Genomic DNA, 27,210 nt, shown 5'->3' on the forward strand with positions numbered 1-27,210 from the left:
AGACCGACCGTTTTCGTGGTTTGTACGGCGGTTCCTGATGGATTCCCTGGTTACTGCGCTGTTTGAGTGATACTTGTTTTCACCTTACTCTGACAAGGATCTTGTGATGTCTTCAGGGAAGACCGAGGAGTTAGTTCCTTACATATTACAGGTTTGTGGAAAGTCGTGATGTAAAATGTGTTGAACAACTCTTTCTTAGCTCGTATTTGTTAGTTTTAGCTGCTAGTTTTCTGTCCAGTTGTATTGTGTATATTTTCAACCAGCAGCAAATTCTTGTAAACAGTACTTCTAGAAGAAATATCAGTACTTGCTGTGTGCTGTCACCTCTATGTGCATTTATGGAATGCTTTATTTTTTAAATTTAGATTATGTGGATAAGCCTTTGGAAAAACCTTTAAAGCTGGTGCTTAAAGTTGGAGGAAGTGAAGTGACTGAACTTTCTGGGTCAGGGCATGATTCTAGTTACTATGATGACAGATCAGATCATGAGCGAGAACGACATAAAGAAAAAAAGAAAAAAAAGAAAAAAAAGTCTGAAAAGGAAAAACGTCTAGATGATGAGGAAAGAAAAAAGAGAAAGGTAAGCTGTGATTTTTATAATTCAAACATACCAGTCTTCTTTATGCTTGCTTAGCAGATCTAAAATCTGTTGTAGCCAAGTACCAGAACTTTTTTTTTCTTTTGATCGCTGTTGCAAGAAGCTTATTGTTTGGAGAAAGCACTTCACAAATGTAGAAAAACTCTGTGTGTGTATTGGAGTATTCCTCCCACTTAAAAGAGATAACTTTTTAACAAAGTAAAAGCTTGTTTCTTGTAACTGCACATTTGTCTTATCCATTTCCTTTGTAGATACGAATACTTCATTTAGGTTCTGTTTTGTATTTCACCCAGCTCAGAAGCATGTTTTGCTTACTCTTTGAGGAGGATGTTTTCAGCATTTCAAATGAATCTAGATTGCGTTGCTGTTCCTGAGACATGTCAAGTTATTGGACATTGAAACTGATATGTCTATTCAAAACAGCTTTCTGAAATCTGATCTCTTCAGTACTGTGGTACAGTAGTCTTGTTGGGTCTTGTTTATAAAAACCTGCATGCTAGGCTTTGTGGCTTTGTTAGTGGCAAATAGTGTGGTCACTTGAATTGTCTGTGCTGAACTTTTAGGAGTTTGGTTGAAATCAGCAAGAAGGCATTGAGAGTATAGTTACCTTTACAATATAATTTTAATAGTATTTATTTTGTGTACTAATGATTCTCTGACCTCTCTGTTTTTCTTCTGTCCTGTAGTTTTACTATTCTCATATGACAGTTTTTTGGTACTCCTTTGTGTGTATGGCTAATATCTGTCATTTCAAATTAATTTATTTGTTAGGCTTTTATTACTTGATATATCTTGTAGGATTTCAGAAGCTCTTGAATTCTTTGTACAAACATTTTCAAATGTTTCACTTCAGAGTGTCGCTGGGGCTTAAAATGTAGCAAAACAACTATCTTTAATATAAGATCTTGCAGCATCAAATCAAAATATTTGATTTGCCTTTGCTAAATTGGGGGGGGGGGGGCTGTCTTTGTTCGGACTTTTTTTTTCCCCAGGACGTTATTATTACTGCATGCAAGAGAAGCTAACAGATAGATAAGTAGCGAAACTGCAGTCTAAAGAAGGTTAATGAACGTATGCTCTTCTGTGTGAACATGAATTCAAAACCCGCCTGGACATGTTCCTGTGTGACCTCACTTAGGCGTTCCTGCTCCAGCAGGGGGATTGGACTAGATGATCTTTTGAGGTCCCTTCCAATCCCAAACATACTGTGTGAGACTTTGAACAATGGCTATAATATTATAGGAATGACTCAGGCATGCCTTTTCTTTGAAGTCCAGGAATAAATCATTAATTGGTGCCATTGTTACAGAACATTTCTTTTGTGCGGAGAGAAATCCCATCAGAGTTCCAGACCCGAGCGGACGGAGGAAGAAATGCAGCCGACTCAATATGAGTGATAAAGCATACTTCAACTTTATTGCCCGAGATAGCGTGCATTTATACCAAATACCATAATTATGCATACTTGTCTCTATCTAATAGGCTAAGCACATTTACTTACTCCACCTACTTGGGTTTAGCTAGCTATGCGCATCCCACATTCTTCTGACTCTTATCTCTTCAAAAATATCCTGACCCTGCCTTAGTTAGTACTTTTCCGTTCCCCCCTTTCCCACGGCCTAATAGACAAGCTAACTAGGGCCTACTTATGTCAACTAAAATGGGCTCTGCTCGTACAGTTGCTTGGTGGACTCATGTCTGTGCTCCTTGAGCCAATCCCCGACATCTCCCCCCTTTTCTTTTTTTAATGAGCAGAGCCTGCCCAAGTGTCTGCTCTAAAATCTTCTTAATACATGATATAGCACAACTCAAGCATATTAATACAACTACTACTATGATTAAGAGAGCCAGAGCACTCTGCAAAAGCCCTTTTACCCATCCTCCTAGTCCAAACCAGTTCATGAGGCCCTCTAAGCCAAAGAGGCCTACATCCTCTCTCATCTTCTGTGAATGGTCCGTAAGTTGTTTAATCTCCTCGTGGATGGATCTCGACTTATTCTGTAAATCCATACAGCACATTCCGTCAAATTCCTCACATCCATGGCCATGGGCTAATAACAAAAGTCTCCTGTGACTGTATTCTGCAGTGTAGCATGTCTTACAGAATCTACATCTAACAAAAGTCCACTTAAAGCCTTAGAAGTTCTGTTTATTTGCTTAACTAGCCAGCATCCTAACTTTTCTAAAGTATTTAAAGCTTTAATTGTGCCAACACTAGATACAAGAGATCCTAAAACCCTTACCCTGATCCTCAATAATCTACATTATCATCACATTTTGACTCATATACACGCAAAAAGTGTTTTTCTCGTCTTGCTCTTTTGTGATCTATTATCATAGATACATTGGGCGTTAAGAGAGTTAATAGTCCCAAAATACACAGTCCTCCAACAGCGTTAGAAGGAATTCCTGGTCAGGCTCTATCTTCACAGATCAAGAATACACCATACAGGAGGTTTTAGGGTCGCTGTCCCACATTATCAATGACATCCCTTGCATTCTTCTGTGAAGCATTACACCGTCAAGTTTCATTTCTGTAGTCACCAAGGGTAGCATTAACATTTTGTAGTTTTGTCCATTCATGTTCTTGTATACTGTTCTGACACTTTTCACAAACCGGCTGAATACAAGCATCCATGGGCATAGATGCCAGCAATTCCAGTTCCTGTGGTTCGACGTCTGCTTCCAGGTGGCAATTAATCCAAAGTGCCGTGTTAGTATTATTACAGTTCGTTGCAATGCCTCTGCATCAACCACTATTTGAAACAGTCGTGTGATGCTGCTGTAGTCATCAAGGAAGACACCAACCAAGCATGTGTGGAACGTTTTTTCCAGAGACATCGTAGTTAGGCATATAGATGGTCAGTCATGTTGGCTAAAGTAATCCACATGTTAATCTTTGTCTGTGCAGGCATCCAAAACACAGCAGCTGCAACAATCATTGTCAGGAAGATAACACAGGTTTCACGTTTCGTGCTGGCAACCATTGCAGCTCTTGATCTGTAAAAACATAAGCATAACCTCTCCCCCAGGTTATCAATTGGTGTGGCCTTTTCCATTGAACGTTAACTAGTGATTTGACCATAACTAATGCAGGTTCTTTCTGATTTAGCATGGTTTTGGGTCATACTTAGAAAGTGTTTCATCACAGGGCAAATTTAGGCTGCACCACTTAGATATAAGTGATTCATCACATACAATCCTTTTGACAATACCCCTTTTTGTTTTAAAAACAAACAAACAAAACAAAACAAAACAAAACAAAAACACAGTTCAGAATCAGATACGTGCGTTGGATCTTGACTACGTACTCAAAATCGCAAATCAAATTTAGAGGTTCCCCCTTAAAAATCTCTAAATAATTTAAAGCTGTGCCAAGTTCTGCTAATTGGGTTGAACTTTCAATAATTTTCACAGAATGATGCTAATCGCTATCTTCACGCTAAACCACTACAGCTTTCCCAAAACCATCAACAAAAACTGTGCAAGTATGTAGGATCAGACCAAATACAAGTATGGCCTATGACCTGATGTTAGAGACTTGCAGGTTCTGCAGCAATTTACATTTTACATTTATGCATACCAAAAGCTGTGCTGTTAAGAAAACCAGCTAGTGCAATTGACAAAGACATAGATTACAAATTAAAAAAAATCAGAATTAAATTTCACAAATGGTACATATATGACAAAAGGATCATGGCCTATTAAGACTTAAATTCATTCCCTGCATTTTCTTGATCAGAGTGACAATTGGTATATTAGTCTGTTAGCATTCTCATCATACTGTCGCACAATAGCCACAGGTTGTTTCGTAGACAAATCTGCAAGTCCAATCAAATGCAGTCATCCTGTAAAGTTGTCATAAATTCATCCCTCAAAGTTTCTAACTCCATTTTGGCTGTCATATTTATTGGATATTGTTTTCCCTTACCGGATTGAAGTCCTGTTTCAGATTTCTCAGTGTAGTATTTGCTTTATCAAAAACATTGGCTGTTAATACTAGTGGAAATACAGCATTCAAAAGTTCCTTGAAGATTTCTCACTTGCACAAGCAGATCTGCACCATCCAAGCACCTTCTTGTAGGATATGCAACTAAACAGAATTCTCAGAAAACGTTATTTGAGCTTACAATTTACTTAACAAATCCTGACCCAAGAGAGGTATAGGACTTTTAGGGAAATACAAGAATTCATGTATTAAAACTTTGTTCCAAATATGGCATTCCGTTTGTCTCAAAAAACGGCCTTTCTTTCGTTGTCTCCCATGTCCTCAAAAACTAGCATGGTGAATTTACTAAGAAGTCTCGTACAATTAATTACCATAGGATAAGTCTATCAACAAATTTTTTGTTTAATTGTCCAGTTTCATTAGAACTACGGGTCTGCTCAGGATGCCTTTAAACTTCACCCTCGGACTGCTCCATTCAGTATTACATCGCTGCAGTGGGGGGAGAGAGAACCCCCCTTTCACTGCTTTAAAAGCGGGCAGCCAGGTTTTTCCAGTTGTTTTTTCTTTCTGTGCAGTGTAGATATAACCAGGGTCACGCAGCTGGCATACTGGCTGGTATGAAGTAGGAGGCTCTGGGAAACTTCTCAGTTACAATGAGCTGCACACAGGCCTGGGATATTTTGCTCTTTTGTTTTCCCATTTCATTCCAGCCATAATACACTTTATATGCAATTTCAAGTAGCTCAGCAATAGTTACATTCCTTAGCTCCATTTACCTTTTACAATTTAGAGATGTCAAAAACCATTATAGTAAACATAAATCCATTATTCTATTGTCCTAGATCCAAATCAGTTCACATTCCAGCAACCTTTAAATACAACTTCATAACTTCATACAATACCCCAAGTTCACATCTATCATAGTATTTTAACAATTTAAATGCTTTTCTAACAATATAAGCGATTACTTTAATGTGTAAGGATGCATCCTAAGGGGGAGCAAGGTGGAATTTTAGCAGTGGAACCGGTTCCCATTTTGTAATTATCTCCCCAAACAAGATTCTTTTGGTACCGAATATACAAACTAAAATACTGAGCTCAGATACGAAAACCATATACCAAGTTCAAATAAGCAGATGGATCACACTTACACCAATTTAAGACAATATCTCAATTTTTTGCATTGCACCTTGAACCGCTTACTGCTCAGCCAGGTGGAGATACCTCTGGGTCTCCCTGACAAAATGGGTCAGTGCGCGCTGGAGGCCCATTTGGCATCCGCCCCCCCCCGCAGCAAGCTGGACTGGCCAAGGCCTTTTAATTTTTTTTTTTTTTTTTTTTTTTTTTTTTTTTTTTTGAGTGTCTCATCTGGTGTGCTACAACTGTTATTCTAAAACCATGATTCTTCACTTGATGTGCATACAAAAAGGCCAAATTTAGTGCACCGAGATGAGAGACAGCCTGTCACAGAGTTGCGCAAGTCTGGATATTGGAATAAAGCTAGTACGCTAGAAAAAAAAATATAACAGCTACTACACATAAAATCTTAACATCATGTTCACGCAGTAAGGAACTAAATTACTCATGATCTTTTGTACTATCACAAAACGCACCTTTTGAGTCAACCGATTCTCATGATTTAACAGTCTGTGAACTTACTGTACCATATAACAAAGACCTACCAAAATTGCAACATGCTTAAACAGATACCCACAAAGAAAACAGGCTAATAAGGAAAACATTGTGCAGACTTCAGCAAGTTTACTGTGACCTGTGTGTTATCAGTTAACTCTCTCTCAGCTGTCTGAAATGATTTAATGATCTCTTGTAGGGATTTATTTTGTCTTAGTCTTCTCGCCCTAAAAACAACATTAATTGCAATAAGGTGTTATACTTCAAGATTCTATTCCCCGGACACTTTTCCCAATCATTTAACTTATACAGCAGCCACCATTAATTACAGTATTTTACAAGATCTTCTTTCCTCATATTTCCAAGTGCTTCCCTATGTTTTGAAACACCTCCCAATACCGATTTTTTATGAACACGACTGAAAACAGTAATTTCTGACCCCGCGGAAAAGCACAGGGCTGCTTGCAGCGTGAGTGGGAAAAGTGGAGAGAAAGTTTTACGGTGCACTTATACCACAAAGAAACAATTCTAACAACAACCAGTAAAACAATTAACTCACATTCCTGACAAGCTGCTTGACTTTCAGAGAGGCAATAAACAGCAGCACATAATATGCACTGTAAAACTCGCAAATAACATGTTGATAGCAAACTTTAGCATTCCCTACTGCCAATTCCAAAACCAGTGCTTCCTTAACTTCTAAGTTTTATACCCTGAGTCCCCAGAAGCACCCCCTTTCCCGTCACGATTATCATGACCACATTGCCGACTGTCAGATTCACTTGCTGTTAGCTGATCTAATCTGTCACACAGTTCTGTTGTCCAGTTCTATTTTCAGTGACTTCTTCTGTTCTCTTGTGGAAGTTAGAGGGTTAAAATGCAGGAAAAGCAGATTGGTAAAATTGGTAAAAGGACTGATAGTACACTTGTTTACGACTTTAGCATTCTCAGCTTTCACAGGTTCTTTGAGTAAGTTGTCTGACACCAATCCTCTGGACTTGCTGTTCTCACCAGGGTTAGATGATGGTACAGGAGGCTAACCGTTTGGCATTGTTCCTTCCCCCCGCCCCGGACTGCTGAACCATCGGGGGTGCCAAAAGCACAGCAGGGGATGGAATAGGGAGGGTATCGCAGACACAAACCGGGTGGACTTCACCGCAGCTTTCAGGATACTTATCAGGCTGCAACGCTGCAAAAATTCCGGCAGCAGCAGACCGTTCAAGCTTCCATGTAGTTACTAATGATTTAGCTTCTGTATCTCCATTGCTGACTTTATCCCATAATTTCTGCTCTATACTGTCCCAAAGTTCAAGTTTTGAGTCACTAATGCTCGTAACAGTCTTTTCAGGTTTTAATTGCTTCACTGTAGTATTTATCAGTTTCCAGATGGTTACAAGGCCGAGAATATATCTTTTGCGGTGACTAATTGCCTTCCACAACACAGTTCCCATCTTTTTCCAAGTCTCTATTTGAAAAACTCCTGACAGGTCAGCAGGATACCTATTGCCTCTGCACCAAGTTAATAGTCTTTTAAGGTTCTTCGCTGATAACGCAGATATGCCCGTTTCCATCGGCGGAGCGGAAGGCTCCATTTTGCCGAGTTTCTGTGAAGCTACCGCGGCTAAATTCTTTTCCACTTTATAACGCTTAATATTATTAATTACTTCCCTCCACAGTTTCTTCAGTTTCTTAGCTGTTTTATCCTCGTCTATGACCATATCCCACAACACATCCCCCAATTTCCTCCACTCTCCTTCATCAAACAATAAATCAGGATCCTGAAAACACCCCTTAGTTTTCCCCGTTGCTACTAGACCAGCTAGCTGTTTAACGCAACTATAATCAACCCCCCGCTTTTCTAAAAAGCTTTGTAATAAATCTAGGGCTACGTCTAAATCCATTTCTTTGTTATTCATCATTTTAATCTGTTTCTCCGTTATTCATCACTATAGTACGGTACCTCTTGCTAAATTAAGAGACCTCTTGCAGCCCTTGTTTCCTGTAGCCCAGCACTGGCGAACTTCAGTCGGTTCAGGCTTCGGAGTCGACACACCGCAGCACAGTGTTCGGTCGCTCTTGCCCGCCGGTCGCTGCTCTCCCGGCGCCTTTTGCTTCTATCCGCCGCTTCAGGTCCCCTGTTCGGGCGCCAATTGCGGAGAGAAATCCCATCAGAGTTCCAGACCCGAGCGGACGGAGGAAGAAATGCAGCCGACTCAATATGAGTGATAAAGCATACTTCAGCTTTATTGCCCGAGATAGCGTGCATTTATACCAAATACCATAATTATGCATACTTGTCTCTATCTAATAGGCTAAGCACATTTACTTATTCCACCTACTTGGGTTTAGCTAGCTATGCGCATCCCACATTCTTCTGACTCTTATCTCTTCAAAAATATCCTGACCCTGCCTTAGTTAGTACTTTTCCGTTCCCCCCTTTCCCACGGCCTAATAGACAAGCTAACTAGGGCCTACTTATGTCAACTAAAATGGGCTCTGCTCGTACAGTTGCTTGGTGGACTCATGTCTGTGCTCCTTGAGCCAATCCCCGACACTTATGGTTCTTTTTCAGGCTTCCTAAATTATCATGTACTTTATTGATTCCTGTTTAATGCACCAAACAACAAAAACACATTGGTCAAAGCAGAGCTGCCAGCTGATCTTTACTGAATAGTAATGTAACTTCCTTTAATCTCTAGTGTAGCTTATTATCATGCAGGTTTACATACAAATAGCTTCACAGTTTAATGTTCTTTTCAGTAGAAATATAGTAACTAACTAACTATATTAAATGCAAAGAAGCAAAAGGTGAACAGTGTTAGTTTTAATTGGAGAAGAAAACTGCAAAAGTGACAATGAAAATGTATGCACAGTTATTGAAAACATATTATGGGTCAGATATATAACAGGTATCCCAAACAAAAATATCACTGTCTCTTACATTTTGGTATGTAGGATTGCATATTTCAAGTCTGATCTTCTAAAATCTGTCTTCTCCCTGCTGCTCTAGGAAGAGAAAAAGCGGAAAAGGGAAAAAGAACAGTGTGACACTGAAGGAGAAGCCGATGACTTTGATCCTGGGAAAAAAGTAGAGGTTGAACCACCTCCAGACCGTCCTGTCAGAGCATGCAGAACTCAACCAGGTGAGCAGTGAAAAAATTATAGTTTTCAATGTTTTAAAAGGACACAGAACAAAGCTTTTATCAAGACTATAAAAATGCAAAATTTCCATGAGGATTTGCTGAAATCTAGAGGCTTTATTTTTTCCAACATTCAGAACTTTCTGCTATCTGAAGTCAGTGTTCCTCTTGGTGCTTCTGGGTTTTAGTAGGTTTGTTTTCATGTGAATAAATTTGCCAAGGACAGCTGTGTCTGGCCTCTGGCAGAATAAAGCTTATACAAGTATTATTGTGCATAATGTTCCCCTAGTACCTTCTCCTTAGTATTTCCTCAGCATTTCCAGAACAATGATCAGAAAGTCTGAAACTAAGTTTTGCTCAGTTCAAGGGAAAACAGTATTGCAGAAACTGCTTAGCTGTTGTTACGGTCTTTTTTTGTAACCTATGTGGAGTTTTAATTTTAGTATCTCTATTTTCATCAAAAGTATAGCAGTAAGTTATGATGGGGTGTCTCTAAAGACCATAGTTCCCCCCAGTTTTCATTTACCAGTCTTCTTTAATTCTCATCACCAGTCAAAATACTTATCGTTTGTTTGTGGTAACTTCTACATGTTTAATCCCTTCAGATTTTGCCAATTTACTTACAGAAATTTTCAAATACATCACGATCTCTGTACATGTATGCCTGGAAATGGAACTTGGTAGCAAAAAGTTGCGTCTTTAGGAATATTCTGAGTCATGTCTTTGGTACGCTGCCATTGACTGGTCAAGTAATTTATTGGGGAATTTTCTAATTATGGCTGCGCTTTAAATTCAGGAATGGTGTCCATCAACTGTCAGGGTGACCTAATAGGGATAACTGAAATTTTCTGGTCCAAGCTTCATGCTTGTGGGTAATCTGGAGCCTTGAAAAACTGGCCAGCTAAAAACTGATCTCTATATTGACAAGGCTGCTATTTTCGTCTGCTTGAAAAATGTTATTCAAAAGCATATAAGTTACCTTAACTGTTTTGGTTAAGAAGGGAAATGTCTCTCCAGTATAATGATGAAGAGCTGGAGTTGTAATTGTAGATTTTACCATGCTGCTTCATAAGTTTTTCAAACACCACATTAAAGCCAGTCTCTCTGAAGTGTGTACATGGAACAGGTGATTAATGTGTAGTGTTTATTGTTTAATCTGTACAGGAAGTGAAATCGTAATCAGTACCTTTCTTTCCAGCAAATATGCATCTGTCACTCTTCTTTTTGATTGAAAAAATTCAGAGAAGCTGATTGAATGGGTGTTATGAGAAAGAAACCATTAAAATTACGTGGATAACGTAGTAAGAATGGGGATTTCTCAACTGCAGTATTTGAGCAACAAAATTTCACTTCTCTTTTCCTGTAAAAGTACATAACACCTTGCTTTCACCTTATGGATACATTTTCTTACAACTGCTAGACTTAGCACTACATCTGATTTAATGTCTACTGTTTTTTAATGTGTGATTAAAACTCAGTAAGTTGTAAAGGAGAAGAAATAGTTACTCTAAGCTTAGAAATCTGATGTGCCTCTGCTTTGAAGTCCATGTCTTTTTGACCTTCTGATCAGTACAAGCTGTACTTGTAGTTAAGTTTTTCGCTCTGGTATTTATATTTTCAAGTAAATAAATATATCTGTATTATATTTCGTTGCACTTACCTGTGTTTCTGTCTCAAACTGCAGCTGAAAATGAGAGCACACCGATCCAGCAATTACTAGAACATTTCCTTCGCCAGCTTCAAAGGTATTAGGCATATTCTATCTACAGCTGTGTTGGCAGTGTCTAACGCATGTTTATATGTGTTGCTTTACAAATTCTTATTCTGGTTTTCTGTTTGAAAATAGTGCCTAAATACTGCCTGTAATATCTTTGTCAGACCTGGTAATTTTTAAAGTTGAGTTGAGGAAAATTATGACCAGCTATGCAATTCTAGCTTTTGGTGAGGAAGTGTTTTGGGCAGAGGTTATATTGCCATCATGAAAGATATTAAACATGAATGGCTTGGTTTAGGAATTAAAAAACAGTTATGAATTTTAATGGTTTGAAAAACTGAACTGTTCTCATGAAATTTTGTTTTATTCTCTGTCCTCTGTCAGATACCAAAGCAAGTTTATACCTGCTTACTTGGTAATCCTTTTCATTTGGAGAGGCTTTTATTTTTTTCCATAAGATGTTAGCCCTGAACCTTATATTTTTGAAAACAAACAAAGAATTTCATTTTCATTTTTCCTTACATAGCAATAAATTGAACTTGGAACTAACTCAAAAATATTTAAGACTGTAGTTATTTGCAGAGGACCTCATGAACAAGAACTGGTGATTACTCAGTGAAGCCAAAAGACCAATTTGAATTGTAAACAGAGACACAGAAAACATACAAAAAATAATTAAGTAATTCAAGAACTACCTGAATCTCTTTTAAAAAGTCTTCATGTATGTAATTAAAATGCTCTTCTTTATCAGGAAATTTTTCAAATATGCTTCTGTTTTATGAGAGTGCTTTTAGTGTTTTTTCTTTTCAAGTAGTACTATGTACAATGATCATTTTGTTTGCTGATATAAATCTAAAAGTATTGTTTTTGTTTTTAGGAAAGATCCTCATGGGTTTTTTGCTTTTCCAGTCACGGATGCCATTGCTCCTGGATATTCCATGATAATAAAGCACCCCATGGATTTTGGTACAATGAAGGAAAAAATTGCAGCGAACGAATACAAATCAGTCACTGAATTCAAGGTGAATTGATAGAGATTTAGTTTTTTCAGAACTCTCTAGTAAGGAACTGAAGATTCTTTTGAACATTAGAAGCCTTTCTTAGATTAATTATTTTAATGTGTGTTTTTTCAGAACTAGGCGCTTTCGTATATCCTGTGTGTTAGAATGAGTTTCTTTTCTTTTACTGTGGATTTATCATATTCTATTACAATCTACTACAAATTACTGTGGAATTTCTGTGGACTTCATGCTGCTAGACATAAACAGGAGTAAGACTATCACAAGGACTTAAGCAGTTGAAGAACCTGGAGCTCCTTTTTTTCTTTAATCTAGGCCTGGTTAGATTGATTAAGAGGCAATTTTGACATGTGTGCAAGAAAACTGGGTACACTAAAGCATTTTCTATAAGATTCAATAACAAGTGCATAGTTTTTAGTTATCCTGTTTTCCATATAACTTCATTTGAAATCGCCTTTTGACAGAAACTTGCTTGGCAAGTTTATTGGCGACTTGCCTTAGCTATTTTGTGTATTACTATTGCTGTAATACTTTATTAGATGCATTGTCATTTTACAGACAGTGCAGTAAGAAATCTTTGCATGGTATTGCCAGCTCCTGGCACATGGAGGACGGGAAGGTGATTTGAGACAGCCCCTGTGGCTTCACCAGTGTATGAAAGATAACCATTGAAAGGAGAAGACAGATCAGGCTTGGCTGTTCTGTTCTTTTGTTGCATGTGATGAGCATCTAGAAGGCTGTTTCTTATGCTTTGAAGTTTCCTTTTTTTGTTCTAGTGCAAGTGACTGAAGAAGTGGTCAAATTACTAGAATTAAAATTATACGTAAGAAACTTTGTATCTTTCTGATGTCTTTGTATTTCTGAAGTCTATTCTGATTCAGAAGTTGAAAAAAACACTGAAAAGTACTTAGGTTCGTCCCTCAGTCCTTTTATTAATTTATCCATTTTTTCTTGTTTGGTCCATTTGCATGAGGAGGAGATGTTACATTTGGCATTCAGGGAAAAGGTTTGTGTTTTCAGTGTTTTTTTAATAACCAAAAAGCCAATTCCAAACAAAACGGAGCATCTTGAAGAAGCCAATAGGGCTCAGACCTTTGCCATTCTGTGTTACCTTTTAGCTTGCATTAACTTCTCAAGCCTGCTGCTAAAATATTATTGTGTTCTTCACAGAGCTGCCATGATGAATGGTATCTTCCAGTCATTTAACAAAGCATTTTGAAATTTTAACAGTTGTTTGTTTCATATTTTACAGGCAGATTTTAAACTGATGTGTGATAATGCAATGACTTACAACAGGCCAGATACTGTTTACTACAAGCTAGCCAAGAAGATACTGCACACAGGCTTTAAGATGATGAGCAAAGTAAGAGACCTCTTAAAAACAAAAAGTAGAAACTCTTTGGGGGTTGTTTTGCCATACTTAAAAGGAACATGATTAGTAACAATAGTAAGTGTTATGTATTTAATCTGTGATTAATTATGGCAGTGCCTGTTAGTGCTACTATATTTAAGGGTTTGATAGCATTCATGTTATAACTACACCCTTATTTCTCAACCATATCTGCACCACTGAAGTCTGTAGGAACTTCTTCTGCTGGCCTCGGTGGAAGCAGTTAAGATCCACATGTATAAAACCCAACTGTAAAATATTGCTTCTGGCTGAAACTTAGAAAACAAGATCTCATTTAAGTTTATTTCTGCATAAACAAGAAAGCTTTTCTTTTTTGAAGGTGGTGAGTGTAGGGGAGGTTTCAGGGGTTTCACAGGTGCATGCATGCAAACACACTCTTTACTGAAATACAGTTCTTTGCTTGTAAAATGAGGTTATTTTGATGATCTGCACCATGCGTGTATGTGTGTGTGTGAGCATGAGTTGCAGTTATGGTAAGTTTTATTTAAAATAGGCAGTTGTCTTTGCATATGCAGTTGTTTTGTTTGTTTGTTTCTCTCTTGATAGTTGGGCTGCAGAAATTATGATGCCATGCTACCATGACCAAATCATGTTGCATCGCCATTGGAAACGAGGCATTAAGAACAAAATAAGGCCATGGCCATTCCCATCCCATCCCATCCCATTATCATAGCATCTTGGCTATGAGGGAAAGGTTAAGTCCCTGCTGCTCTGTCCTTTCTGATTCTAGGAACGGCTGTTAGCTTTGAAGCGCAGCATGTCGTTTATGCAGGACATGGATTTTTCTCAGCAGGCAGCTCTTTTGGGTGATGAAGACACAGCAGTTGAGGAACCTGTCCCTGAAGCTGTTCCTGTACAAGCAGAAACTACCAAGAAATCAAAAAAGCAAAATAAAGAAGTTATTAGGTAAAGGTTTTAATGATCATGCATACTCTTCTCAGCCTTTCTCCTTGTGGTCCATAGGATAAATGGGCAGTTTTCTTGTATTTTATTTATTTGTTTGTTTGTAGAAGTGTTTTAATAGCCCAGCAGTTCCCAACTTGAAACAAAGAGTTCAAAGAATGACTGCATATTCTTTTAATATCTAGCATATATAGATATTTTTATCCTCTATATCTACATTAAATAATACGTAGTTTCTTCTCATGATGGTTTGAAATGTTCTTTCATTTTTAACATAGCCACAAATGCCTTTCACATTTTGTCCTTTTTTTTTTTTTTTTTTTTTCTGAAGTGATTGACTGTATCAAAATCTAACAGGATCTTTCTCGGAGGGCACGGTGGCCTTTAGTCTTATCTGGGAGCACATATAAGTTTAGCAGATTATTTCTGGAGCAGATTATAACATTTTCCCAATGAAATATAATTAAACTTCTTCATAAAATACATGGCTAGTGCAATAGCTATGTTCCAGCTAATAGGCACCCCAGGTGTTACAAGTCATGTTTTTATAGCTAAAATCTAGTTTTAGTCTAATTAAAGGGGTTTGTTTTCTGTTTTGTGAGAGATTTTAGCAGAAACTGTGATTTACGAGCAAATTATGTTAGGTGTTCTTACATAGACATCCTAGGATAGATGTTGAATATAAATTGTAGAACGTTGTATCAAATGGAGTTTTATTAACATAAAACTGTAACAGAGCATTATTAGTCATATCTGATCATTAAGATATTTCTGCAGGCTTATTTCTTAAACATCCAAAGTAAAAAAAGTGAAATGTAACTTGTTATTTCAAGTTCATGCTCTCTCGTATTTTTTAGAAGTGAACTTTAGAGTTCTGACCAGCCACATGTTTTTTGTTACACTTAAAGCATTTTTGTAGTCCTGCTTTAATGTCTGATGGAAGAAGTAGTATTTTATTTCTGTGTGCTCATTTACAAATACAGATAGCTAACAGAGCAAGAATTAACATGCAATTCAAATGGTTAAAAATAACTGACCTTTAATTTTATCTTGATAACAGTTTCCTTGCAATCAGTTGTGGTATAAGTTTACTTTCCTGTTCTTTCAAATGTTTATGTAACTTTAGTAGTTGGAGTTAATTTTTTTTTTAAATTAACTTGATCTTTTGACATCAGTAGGATAGCTATTATTCTTTTTGATGTATGAGGAGAGCTCTGGAGGGAGAATCAAACCTAATAGCAGATATTTTTGCCTTCAGAGAAAGAGCTGAAGTCAGTGTTTGCAAAGTGTTAAGGCAATTTAGAACTCCATACTGTAGTTTAAAAAGTGACTTGGTCACTTCAACATCCTAATATCGAAGTAGTTTCTGAAAATTTTGTCCAGGATGTTGCAACCTTCTGAACATTCTCTCAAAATTCTTGTCCATTAATTATTCTGTAGAGTGTGAGAGAAAGTGCCAGTTGTTGTGGAGTTTCCTGCTGTGTATGCTCTTTCTTAAAAGCTTCAGTTAAACGAAAATCATATAACACAATTGTCTTATAATAGTATGATCCTGTGACCTTTCTGTTGTCTTTAATAGCAAAACTGAATCTCTATACAGAGATCTGAATCTTTATACAGAGAGAAATTCTTAGCTAAGGAAATGGAAGAAGATGCCCCACGAGTGAGAAATGGATTTGGTGTGAGGAGATGCTCTACCCAGTACCTAAGGTGTTTGACCCTAGTGTCTAATGTCCATATAATGTCGTGAAAGATTTTGATGTACAAAGTTTATTTTAAATATATAATAAGGCTGACATAACCTATGATATCTTCACACTCTCCCTTATAATACTACGTTTTTCTGATTTTTATATAGTAGCTAAGGTATGTTCTTTCCCATCTTAGGTATGCTTATTTGTTATGTTTTATTAATGAAAAGGGATCTACTGAAAGATAAATGTTGAATTGTGGAATTTCAATGAGAAGGAATGGTGTGATTGATAATGAGTAGGAATATTAATTGCCCATATTAGTGAGCTTAATTAGACTGGGAGCAGCATCCTACTTCTACAAGCAACTAAATTACATAATTCTCATAAATGCAGCCTGTTGTTCTGGGTTTTTTCCCTCAGATTAGAGTTATACAGTCTCCATTCCCTCATCACATAATTTCTTTTCATTAGGAGTTTGTGAAAATAGCATATTTGTGCATGTGGCAAACTAAGGACACAACATCTGTCTTATATTAATGCAATTTTACTCCCAGTTTCTGTTTTATAATACTTCTTTTATTTTCATCAAGGCACAGAAACAATTAAATTTTTGAAGCTCGGCAGTTTGGTAGATCTCACCTTCTGCTGCAAAACTTCAGTTTCATAATATGATTATAATTCCATGCTGAAGTAGACTGACACTGGGAGAGGAATGTGACTGATTGTTCTATTTGGCAAACCCAGAATTCAGGCTTTTGTTTTGTTTTAGCTTTTAATTTCTACAGCTATTCCTCTTCTCTTTCTTAGTTGCATATTTGAACCTGAGGGAAATGCATGCAGCCTGACAGATAGCACTGCTGAAGAACATGTGCTGGCACTAGTGGAACATGCAGCAGATGAAGCTCGTGACAGGATCAATCGATACTTACCCAACAGCAAGGTCTACTGCACAACAAAGTCCACAATTCCCTTTCGTGTCTGGCTGTTGAATACTTTGTTTCGTCTTAGGAAATGGGGTTTAATATTATGTTTTCTGAGACTGTAACATCTAGGATATGTGCTCTGTGTGGAATACAAATGTGACTATTGTCCATCACTTAATTTCAACTGAAGCCCATTGGAGGATGTCCTAAATGGATCTCAAGATGTATTCTGTGTTGAACATCTTCAGAAATTCACTTCATAGAAAACAGTGAAATGTTGCTCAAATCTGGCTTCCTTAATTGCAAACCTTAGCATTGAAAGTTATTAAAATAGCATCACACTCTTCTTATTGTTGCAACCTCAGAAAAAGCAAACCTTGGCATAGATTGAAAGGTTGTTAGGATTTCCACCCCTGCAACCTAAGTTCAGGAATTTTGAAGTGTTAAATTACTGTTTTCAGTGAGAAGTCAGAACCTTTTGTAGTTTTGTACCTTCAAGTAGTAGCTGTCAACTGTAGCACATTCTTGTGTGAGTACAAAATACAGACATCCTTCAGTGACTAGGAGATAGCAAGTAGTTTCTCCATGTTGGAATTTTGGACAGTGCTAACCACAGGTTTGATCATCTTGAACATTATTCTAATACTGTTCCATCTGATTGGTTTTTGTGCTGTTCCAAGAGTTAGAAGGAAAATCTCAATGACTGTTACTGCAGTTGTCTGAAGAGAATCTGTTTATGGGCTGTGTTTTTCATAACAAAGTGATAATGCTAGATTCCGTTGTTACTTCATGCTAGGGTTGGAGTGAATGCTACAGACATTCACTACAGGCCTGTGTTGAGATACATTTACTCTGTTTCCTTTGCATTGTGTGGAGTCTTCTTACCACCGTTACACTTAGCCCTCATTTCTCATTTTCTCATATACTCCATTGACCATTGCAATAGAAAAAAGAATCAAGATGTTACTACATCCTACATTTTCCACCTTTCTTTTTTTTTTTTTTTTTAACAACATTTGCAGAAGAAACACTTTGAAGCATTAGATGTGGCAGTTGTGTCTTCAAACTTACGTCTGTTTCTTGGACACTGGCCCTTGTCATGCAGTCACCTTAGGCTCGACTGGATTAGGAAATAAAGCCTCAGAGCAATGTGGGAGAAGCTTTAGCTTCTTCAGTATATTTCTGTTTCTAGCAGCTTGCTAGGTTCGAAGGCTATTTGAAACCTCCAAAGTAAGAGTGGCTTTTAAAAAATGCTTTAAAGCAACACCAATCTTCTGCTAATTGCTAGCTTTACTGGAAAGGCTGATGCAGTTTTGCACTGTTCAAGAAGGAGTTGTTCTGGGTACACAGCTCTAAATTGTCTAGGCTGTTAATCAGCTGGACAACCCACTGCAGATCACACTGCATCTAGGTAACACTGTGTGCTGGTTGGACTGAAAATTGGTTCATTTTCTCCATGCAGCTAGAAACCTTTCTTTTTCACAGCTAGCATGCTCAGTATTTGGACTTAGTTTGAGAACAAGCAGATAACACCTCAGCACAGAGTTAATGTTTTTAATTGCTCTGGTCTGAGAGCCAAGGACATTCTGAGCACGCTGCCACAGGTGTGAGGCATCGAGGAAGGGGGGACATAGATGGGGCAGAGCCTGACTGACATCCAGACTGATTAATAAGAGTATTCCATCCCATTTGTGTCATGCTCCATATTTGAGAGTGGGGCCTTCCAGTTTCTCGCTCTCCTCTTCTGCTCTCTCTCTGGGGTGAAGCTAGGGTTATTTTTAGTGCGGGATGTTTAGCTCAGCCTTTTGCCATTTTGCAGAGGTCTCTGGGCTTTTCTACCTTTTTCCTCTCCTCTCTCTCTCTGGGGTCGGCTTTAGGACCAGGTATGGCTTGCTGGGATTGGCTGCTCAGTTGTGGACAGAGTTCATGAGGAATTGCTGAGTATCTTTTATTTCTGTTTTATATATATATATATATTTACTAGTAGTGTATTAGTATTTTGTTATTTTAGTAAACTGTGTTTATCTCAATCCAAGTTTATCCCTTCCTTTTTGATCCTCTCCCCTGTTTGGGAGCGGGGGTAGGGCTAGGGGGTGAGCGAACGGCTATCATGGTTGTATTGCTAGCTTGGTTTAAACCATGATACACTGACACTTTCTTAGAGTTCAGTTATTGTTAACTTTTGCCATCACTTGAAGGTACTGTTTCTGTGCATTCTCTTTCCAGTATTCGTCATTTCTGTTTTTATTATATGGCAAAATTAGCTTTGGCCTTATGTATGAAGAGAGTTTTAAATTTTTTGAGAGGGATGAATTAAAAAAAAACAGCAGGGGAGAGATTTATTGCTCAATTTACTTGGAAGTATTTACTAATATTTATTTAGGGAGAGCATATTTTCCATTTTCTGTATTTACTGAGAAATTACTATCTTCTCTCAGTTTCTGACAGCTTAGTTTGTTACATCAGTTCTGGCTCTGTCTATTCTATCCTCTTTCACATCTCTGGCTTTCTTTTTAGCGTTTTGTTTGTGTGCTCTGATAGGTCTGTCACAGCACTTCTTCCTCTTTAAGAATTTGATGGTGTGTTCATAAATGTACTTCTGAGTAGACAAAGTTGTGGGTGAGATAAGAAAACAAGCAATTCAGTCTAGATTTGAAAATGAACAGTGAGGTGGACTGTGGATAGAAGTTATAGTTCTGCTTCTGAAAAGAAAGTGTGTTCTAGCAGTCAAGAAGGTCCAGCTCCAGACTAATTATAATGGAATTTTTAATTTATTTGATGCAAACTTCAGATCTGATTTAGAAAGATGAATAAGAAGTTGTATATATGATATACAACTAAGTCTTCTGTGCTGAAGCATTTGCTAGATGGTGATAAATAGTTGTGACCCAAGATTATCTGTATTAAAAAGGAAATACCAGAGTGCAAGATCTGAATATAGCTAAAAATGTATAGCATTGTTTGTAAGTAAGCAACTCCTTTGAGTTTGGACTGTTTTGAATGACTGCATTTATGTCTTTGTGGTTCTATTTACAGATTGGTTATCTGAAAAAAAATGGAGATGGAACTTTATTATTTAGTGTAGTAAATTCATCTGATCCAGAAGCAGAAGGTAAATGCCATAATATTTCAAGCAGATGTTTCTAATGGTGAATGTTTTGGCAGATTTTGAAGTCTTAACTGTACAGATCCTGAGTATTATAGATGAGTTTAAAAAAAAAAAATTATTCCCCAAACCGTTTTCCCCAACAGCTATATTTAGTGTCTCCAGTATAAGATATTGTTCTCTGCCTTTCAAATTTTTACTCTTCAGATGCTCTCTTTACTGATGCTAACAGTAAGAAGGTAAAATTATATCTATTTATAAGCACTTATACATTGCTACAACTTTATAGAGAACTTGTGAGATAGGCTTTTGCTCCAAGTACCCTGTAGTGTTAAAATCTGATAGACAAAAGGTGAAAAAGCGCTGCAATCCTATGTAGATGTGCAGTGTATGGATGAAAATTCAGAATCATCTTCTACTTTTTTTAATTTCCTACTTTAACTTATTATTTATATTTCAGATTTAAGTTAATTAAGATTTGCTTAATTGTTTTTCTTTAGTCCTTGGTCTTTTATGGCTTTTTTTGTGTGTTACTACTATACATTATTTATATTGTCTTATGCTTTCCACTTGTCTTAGTTTCGAGCTCAAAATGCAGAAGTTTTGACAGTTTGTAGTGATGAAACGTCATAGTCTTTAAGCTGCTGTATGTCATGTTGATTTAGTGCTTCCTTCGCTGCATCTTTTGAGACTGGAATTCATGCACAATTTACCTATTGTTGCATTGGTGACATTTTTTTTTATTTGGGAAATACAAGCCTCTTCTTTTGGTAGTCAGCTTTTCTAGAATGAAATCGAGCATTTTGGCTACCATCATGCACTGGCCTATTTCTGAAAAAAAATATAAATAGTAAAATGAATGTGATTTAATACCTCTGAAATCATGCCAATGAAAATGTAGACAGTGATGGTAATGGGAACAGAGTAATATTGCAGTGTGTGCTGTAAAGTACTGTACTGCTTCCTGATGTTTCTGTGCTCCAGAATCTTTTTTGTTCGTGTGGTTAATACTAGTTACATTGAATTTACAGCTAATAGTATATTCTGAATTTTTGTTGCAGTTTATATTTTTTATCCTAGTGATTTCTAGGGATAAACTTGCTTTTTGTTGTTCAGTAAATTGAGCATAATTACCATTAGATTCCATAACAGCCAGAGAGATTTAAAATAAATGTCATAAGTGTCATAAATGTTGTTGGGATTGATTTTTTTGTTTGTTTGTTTGTTTAGAAGCATATTCCAAATAATTTTTGTCATTTTAGTTAAGCAGTTCTGAGAACTTCAGAAGAAATAAATATTGCTATGATGGTAATTATCTTAACAAGGTTCTTTACGAGGTATACGGGTTTCTGTAGACAAACTACCACATAAGAAAATGCTTTTAACACTTCATAATATCTGCATCTTGAACACTTGTGAATCAGCTAGTAAAAATTTCAGGTGCTGCTGTATACTTCAAAAGTGAAATAAATAAGTAAGCCCTAGATCTTGTGAGTAAGAGATAGAAACATATTTACAGCAAGTATTTGAAATCTAAATGGAGAACCTGAATTACACTACCTAGCTTAATATAGCAAAATCTAAATATTCACCATAAATATTTTTTATATGTGAAGTGCTTTTCTAAAAAATATTATCCTTTTTAAAATTATTAGAGGAAGAGATTCATCCAGTGGATCTAAGTTCGCTGCAAAGCAAATTATTACCTGGGTTCACTACACTAGGCTTTAAAGATGAGCGAAGAAATAAAGGTAAATGCCAAATAATGTATTTTAACTTTGTGTTAATTTGATGTTTTAGCAATTTCTTGATATAAAATAATTTCAGATTATACCTGTCTCCAAAATAAATTTCACTTGTTTATTTCTATAATATATTGTTATTTCATTTACAGCAGAACACACTTTAAATAGACTTTTTTGCTTATTAAGCATAACTTAATTAGGAATCTACAGATTAATGTTTTGCCTTAATGTTATAGCCACACTAGAAGCTTTCCAATAATGGTATTTCATTTTCTCTGGAGGAACTAATTTTTCCTGAGCAACTGTGCTTAGAGTTGAGAAAGAAACTTTTCGGTCATTTGCTTTTTTGTATCATATGACAAAGATTTCACAAGCTGTGCATTTTTTTTTTTTCTAGTATTAGTGACATTTTTAATAGTTTCTAATCTGTTCTCAATAAACTGGCTGGCAAACCACAGAGAAGCAACAAGCAAAAAGACAAAAATAGAAAAGGCAGGAGGTGAATCTTTTTTTTGTGGAAGTGGGGTGGTTAACTTAGTTCTTAGTTCTAGTATAATTAGTACATTTAGTCATACGGTTAAAGTAGTTGTGCTGATTCTTGAGTCTGGAATTTCCTTTGAGATATTGCTCTTGACTTCAGTTAGAGGAAAAAAAACATGCTGCACTTTCAGAAAACAAAATCTATTTTTGATTCCCCCCCGTCCAAGTGATCTTTTACACTTGTGTTAATCATTTGTCATCTCTTTCTTCTACCTGTCTAGTAACCTTTCTTACAAGTGCTAGTACAGCACCTTCCATGCACAACAACTCTATATTTCATGATTTGAAATCAGATGAAATGGAACTCCTGTACTCAGCTTATGGTGATGAAACTGGGATACAGTGTGCCTTAAGGTAAGCACTTCCTTAGTATGAGGAGTAACTTCTCATAGCAATTTTATGAAAAGCAGTTTAAATTAAAGGTCAACTAGGAGCCTCCAAATCCTCATTTTTTTTCTAAAAGTTGCTTAAAAAATAAGTCGCTATAAAACTTGAAGCTAGCTTTCATCCTGGTTGGTGGTTTTTTTTGCGGGGGATTCAGTTGTTGGTTGGTTGGTTGGTGGTTGTTTTTGTGTGCGTGTGTGTGTGTGTGTGTGTTGTTTTGGGGTTTTTTTCCCCTTCTTTTTTTTCTTATTTGCACTTTTAAGGTACCATATTCTCTTGCAAGGCTTTTATGCATCTTGCTGTTAGGGTCTTTGACCACAGGATATTACAGGTTGCTAAAGACAGAGAATTTTGCTTTAAACCCAGCAGTAAGTAGGTTTAGATATGGAAGTAGTGGACTTAGGTGACTTTAAAACAGTGATATTTTTCAAGGAGCATCAAAACAGTTAAATCTACTTCAAAAGAAAAATGCCACATTTCATTAAATAATTAATCTTATAGGGAAAGAATTAATAACAAGCTTTTTACTTTTCTTTGTGTTTTTATTTTTAACCCACTGTCAGTACTAGTTCAAGTGAAAATTTGCTAGTAGATGTGAAAAACAAGTTTGCATGTACAGTTATTACCATTTAAAAAAAAATTATAGGCTGAAATATTTTTTACTAAAATAAACATTTTCTGTAATGCTTATATCTCTATTCCTACTAGCTTACAAGAATTTGTGAAGGACGCTGGAAATTACAGCAAGAAAATAGTAGATGATCTTCTGGACCAGATCACTAGTGGAGATCATTCCAAAACTATTTATCAGCTAAAGCAGGTGTGTATTTGATGCACAGAAGTATCACAAGTTCATCAAAACAATAATATATCTCTTTCTCTTTTTTAATATTGCATGAAATGCTTTGTTTTCCACTGTCTGTAAGCATTGCAGGCTTAGCTGTTCATGCAGCCATGTGGTGAACCAAATTAGAAGGTGAATTGATCAGCAGGGAAGTAATCTCTTTTTCTTTTCTAAAGATCCTCCAATGTTGTTCACGTAGTGACTTCAGAAAGGAAGAGGGAGGGGACCTTTGGAAGAAGGGGCAGGAAACTAAGGAGGACTACAAGGGTGTTGTGAAGTTATGCAGCGGGAAAATGCAAAGGGCCAAAGTCCAACTAGAACTTAATCTGGCTACTGACACAAACAGCAAAAAAAATGTGTCTATGAATACATGAGCAACAAAAGGAGGGCTAAGAAGAATCTCCATCCTTTAGTGGATGCCTGGGAAACATAGTGATAGAGGACAAGGAAAAGGCCAAGGTACTAAATGCCTTCTTTGACTCAGCCTTTACTAGGAAGACCAGTTGTGCTCTGGGTACACAGCACCCTGAGCTGAAAGACAGGGACAGGGAGCAGAATGGAGCCCAAATAATCCAAGGGGATATGGTTAGTGATCTGCTACACTACTTAGCACAAGTCTATGGGGCCAGACAGGATCCACCCAAGGGTTCTGAGATAGCTGGTGGAGGTACTCACCAAGCTACTTTCCATCATTTATCAGCAGTCCTGGCTAACTGGCGAGGTCCCAGTTGACTGGATTTTAGCAAATATTGCACCCATCTACAGGAAGGGCTGGAAGGAGAATCCAGGGAGTTACAGGCCCATCAGTCTGACCTCGGTGCCAGGGAAGGTCATGGAGCAGGTCATCCTGAATGGCATTACACATACAAGACAACCCAGTGATCAGGCCCAGTCAGCATGAGTTTATGAAAGGCAGGTCCTGCTTGACTCACCTCGTCTCTGTCTACTACAAGATGGCCCATTTAGTGCATGAGGATAAGGCTGTGGATGTTGGGTACTTAGACTTCAGTAAAGTCTTTGACACTGTAACCCGCAGCATTCTCCTGAAGAAGCTGGCAGCTTCTTCATGGCTTGGACAGGCATACTCTTTCCTGTGTAAACAAGCTGAACGACCAGGCCCAATAGAGTTAAATCCAGTTGGTGGCCGGTCACAAGTGGTGTTCCCCAGGGCTCAATATTTGAGCTAGTTCTGCTTAATATCTTGATCAAGGATCTGGACAGGGGGATTGAGTACACCCTTAGTAAGTTTGCAGACAACACCAAATTGGGTGGGAGTGTTGATCTGCTGGAGGGTAGGAAGGCCATACAGAGGGATCTGAGCCAGCTAGATTGATAGGCTGAGGCCAGTTGTATGAGGTTCAACAGGGCCAAGTGCTGTGTCCTGCATTTGAGTCACAACAACCCCAGGCAGTGCTACAGGCTCGGGGAAGAGTGGCTTGAAAGTTGCCTGGTGGAAAAGGACCTGGGGGTTTTAGTCAATAAACGGCTGAATATGAGCCAGCAGTGTGCCCAGGTGGCCAAAAAGGCCAGCAGCATCCTGTCTTGTATCAGGAGTGGTGTGGCCAACAGGACTAGGGAAGTGATTGTCCCTCTGTATTCAGCACTGGTGAGGCCACCTCAAATACTATATTCAGTGATGATGACATTCTGAATTATTTAAGAATAAAGAAGGAGAGAGAGGGGAGGAGGATGGAAGGTGCTCAGGCTTCCTGACATGGTGGAAATGAGATAATGCTAAATCTCTGCAGACTTGGAAGTAGAACAGGGTGAGTAATGTTTGGGGGAAAGGAAACAAAAGAATGAAAAAAAAATATAGACGATCCTTCAGAATTTTCTGGGTATTTTGTTTCAGTTCTTACTGGGAAAAATAGTGTATATGAAACAGGAAGAAATGTAATTGATTAGTTAAAAAAAATGAGAATTCAAAAAGTTCAAAACCAATATTTTGAATATTCTTCTACATTTAGAATTGTGTGTACACAACGTATTGAACTTATCTTTAAAACATGTGCCTTTCCCTTTTTGCCATCTTACATTGTTCCAAATGAGAATTTCTGAATGCCTTTCAAATGATCAGTGGCTATTTACACTTAGAAGGGCTGTTCAGTTTTGACATATGTGGATATGTACAGGTTTTGTGCAATTAAGTGTGTTTCAGTGATGATGTGCCATGGTATTTTATGCTTGAGTATTTTGTGTTGCTATGTTTGATTTAAGAATTCATATCTCTGAAAGTACAATCTTAAATAATTTCTAATTAGAAGTTACTGATGTAATTACTAAGATACTGCATTAGAATATAATTTCATGGGCAGAAGAAAGGGGGCTGAAAGATTAGTTAAAATGCATAATACTAAAATATTTCAAAACAGTAACTGTTACATTGTAATTGCATTACAGATCTGTGAAAAAAAAACTCATTTTGTGTGACAAGTTTGAATATACTTGAAATTGTATAAGAGAGATATTTCTCTTATGTTGACTAAAAGTAATTGTTAGTGTTCTTTCTTTTCAGAGGCGAAACATCCCAGTGAAAACACTGGATGAAGTTAAAGTAAGTTGTGCTGATACTCAGTTTTTTGTTTCCTGTTTGTTTGCTTTCTGGAAAAATGTGTCTTGGCATTTAAAGCAGAGAAAATAATGTTCTTTGGGCTTCCAACATTGAAATTCCTAGTTCTCTTTACTGTGCATCTGTTCTGTGTAAGACAGAAAAGATTGACAAGTTAAATATATAATAAAGAAGAGGTTGTTAGGTTAGTCCTAAAGAAGCTGTACTAAGAGGCTGTCCTGAATAGTTCAGAGCTGTTGAGAGGAATGCATATGGTCACCCATTAAAGAAGAGCTGGTTTCTTGGGGTTTTTTTAAAAAGATTCTATGCAAACATCACAAAACATCATAGTCTTCTGTGTTGGCCTGGTCATGAGAAACCAGCAAATGACACAAACGTTTCTTACAAAATGTAAGGGTAAGCTATGAAATGCTAATTTCTAAAATATTATTTGGTTCTTTAGGTTCTGCCAGTTCTCATAAAAGAAGAACACAAGTTGCGTAATACCTGTCCGGATTCTTCCAAACAGACTATGGTAAAATGCTTTGTGTGTAATTAAAAAAAAAAAAATATTGAGACATTTTGTTTTAGTGGAAGGATGTGCATGCTTTTAGGTAGAAGATTAAAATTATGGTATCTAGAATAAACTTTCAGGACTTAAAGTGGATTCTCTGACAGTTGGTGTATTTTAGTTAGTGGCTTTGTCCTGTTGTTCTGTATTCTCTAGTTTAATTTGACATGCATAACTCAATCTCAGAGGCAGAAAGACCACTTAGGTATGTGAAAGATACTTCATCTGCTGATGAATATTTGAGATTCAACCTGATGTAAAAGTGGAAAAATACAGAAGTATTTCTCAGTTTTCCCTCATCCATTGAAAACGTTAGAAAGTGCGGATAAATAATGTGTATCTTATGCTTTCACAGCTACTAATCAAACCTTTAAGTGGTACGGATCTCATCTTGCAGATTATTTGTGACAACAGAATATATGCACTTTATTCCATGGCAATAAACATAAAAAATGTATAGATTACATTATAGCAACAAATAAAATTTAC

At 37.1% G+C, this 27,210-nt stretch overlaps 1 protein-coding gene across 16 annotated transcripts in view; it reads left to right on the top strand.

Annotated features, from left to right (window-relative positions):
* BRD9 (bromodomain containing 9) overlaps window positions 1-27,210 on the top strand; it is a 32,469-nt gene that overhangs the window by 540 nt on the left and 4,719 nt on the right. For 3 of the 16 annotated variants that reach the window (XR_010470225.1, XM_065052209.1, XM_021298055.2), the window contains exons 2-15: window positions 98-151; window positions 366-580; window positions 9,190-9,322; window positions 11,004-11,064; window positions 11,911-12,055; window positions 13,305-13,415; window positions 14,194-14,369; window positions 16,868-17,000; window positions 20,020-20,095; window positions 21,745-21,840; window positions 22,596-22,728; window positions 23,467-23,578; window positions 26,118-26,156; window positions 26,614-26,685. Coding sequence is in view for 12 of the 16 variants with exons in the window: in XM_065052209.1 (XP_064908281.1) it covers window positions 98-151; window positions 366-580; window positions 9,190-9,322; window positions 11,004-11,064; window positions 11,911-12,055; window positions 13,305-13,415; window positions 14,194-14,369; window positions 16,868-17,000; window positions 20,020-20,095; window positions 21,745-21,840; window positions 22,596-22,728; window positions 23,467-23,578; window positions 26,118-26,156; window positions 26,614-26,685 (1,556 nt within the window). In the remaining 4 variants the exon portion in view is untranslated. Of the gene's footprint in view, window positions 1-97; window positions 152-365; window positions 581-9,189; window positions 9,323-11,003; window positions 11,065-11,910; window positions 12,056-13,304; window positions 13,416-14,193; window positions 14,370-15,986; window positions 16,077-16,867; window positions 17,001-20,019; window positions 20,096-21,744; window positions 21,841-22,595; window positions 22,729-23,466; window positions 23,579-26,117; window positions 26,157-26,613; window positions 26,686-27,210 lie in introns of all 16 variants that reach the window. The other 13 variants (XR_010470227.1, XM_065052212.1, XM_005510184.3 and 10 more) reach the window with 6 other exon arrangements.

This window comes from Columba livia, chromosome 2, assembly GCF_036013475.1.
Source record: "Columba livia isolate bColLiv1 breed racing homer chromosome 2, bColLiv1.pat.W.v2, whole genome shotgun sequence".
In the NCBI taxonomy this organism is placed as follows: domain Eukaryota; kingdom Metazoa; phylum Chordata; class Aves; order Columbiformes; family Columbidae; genus Columba; species Columba livia.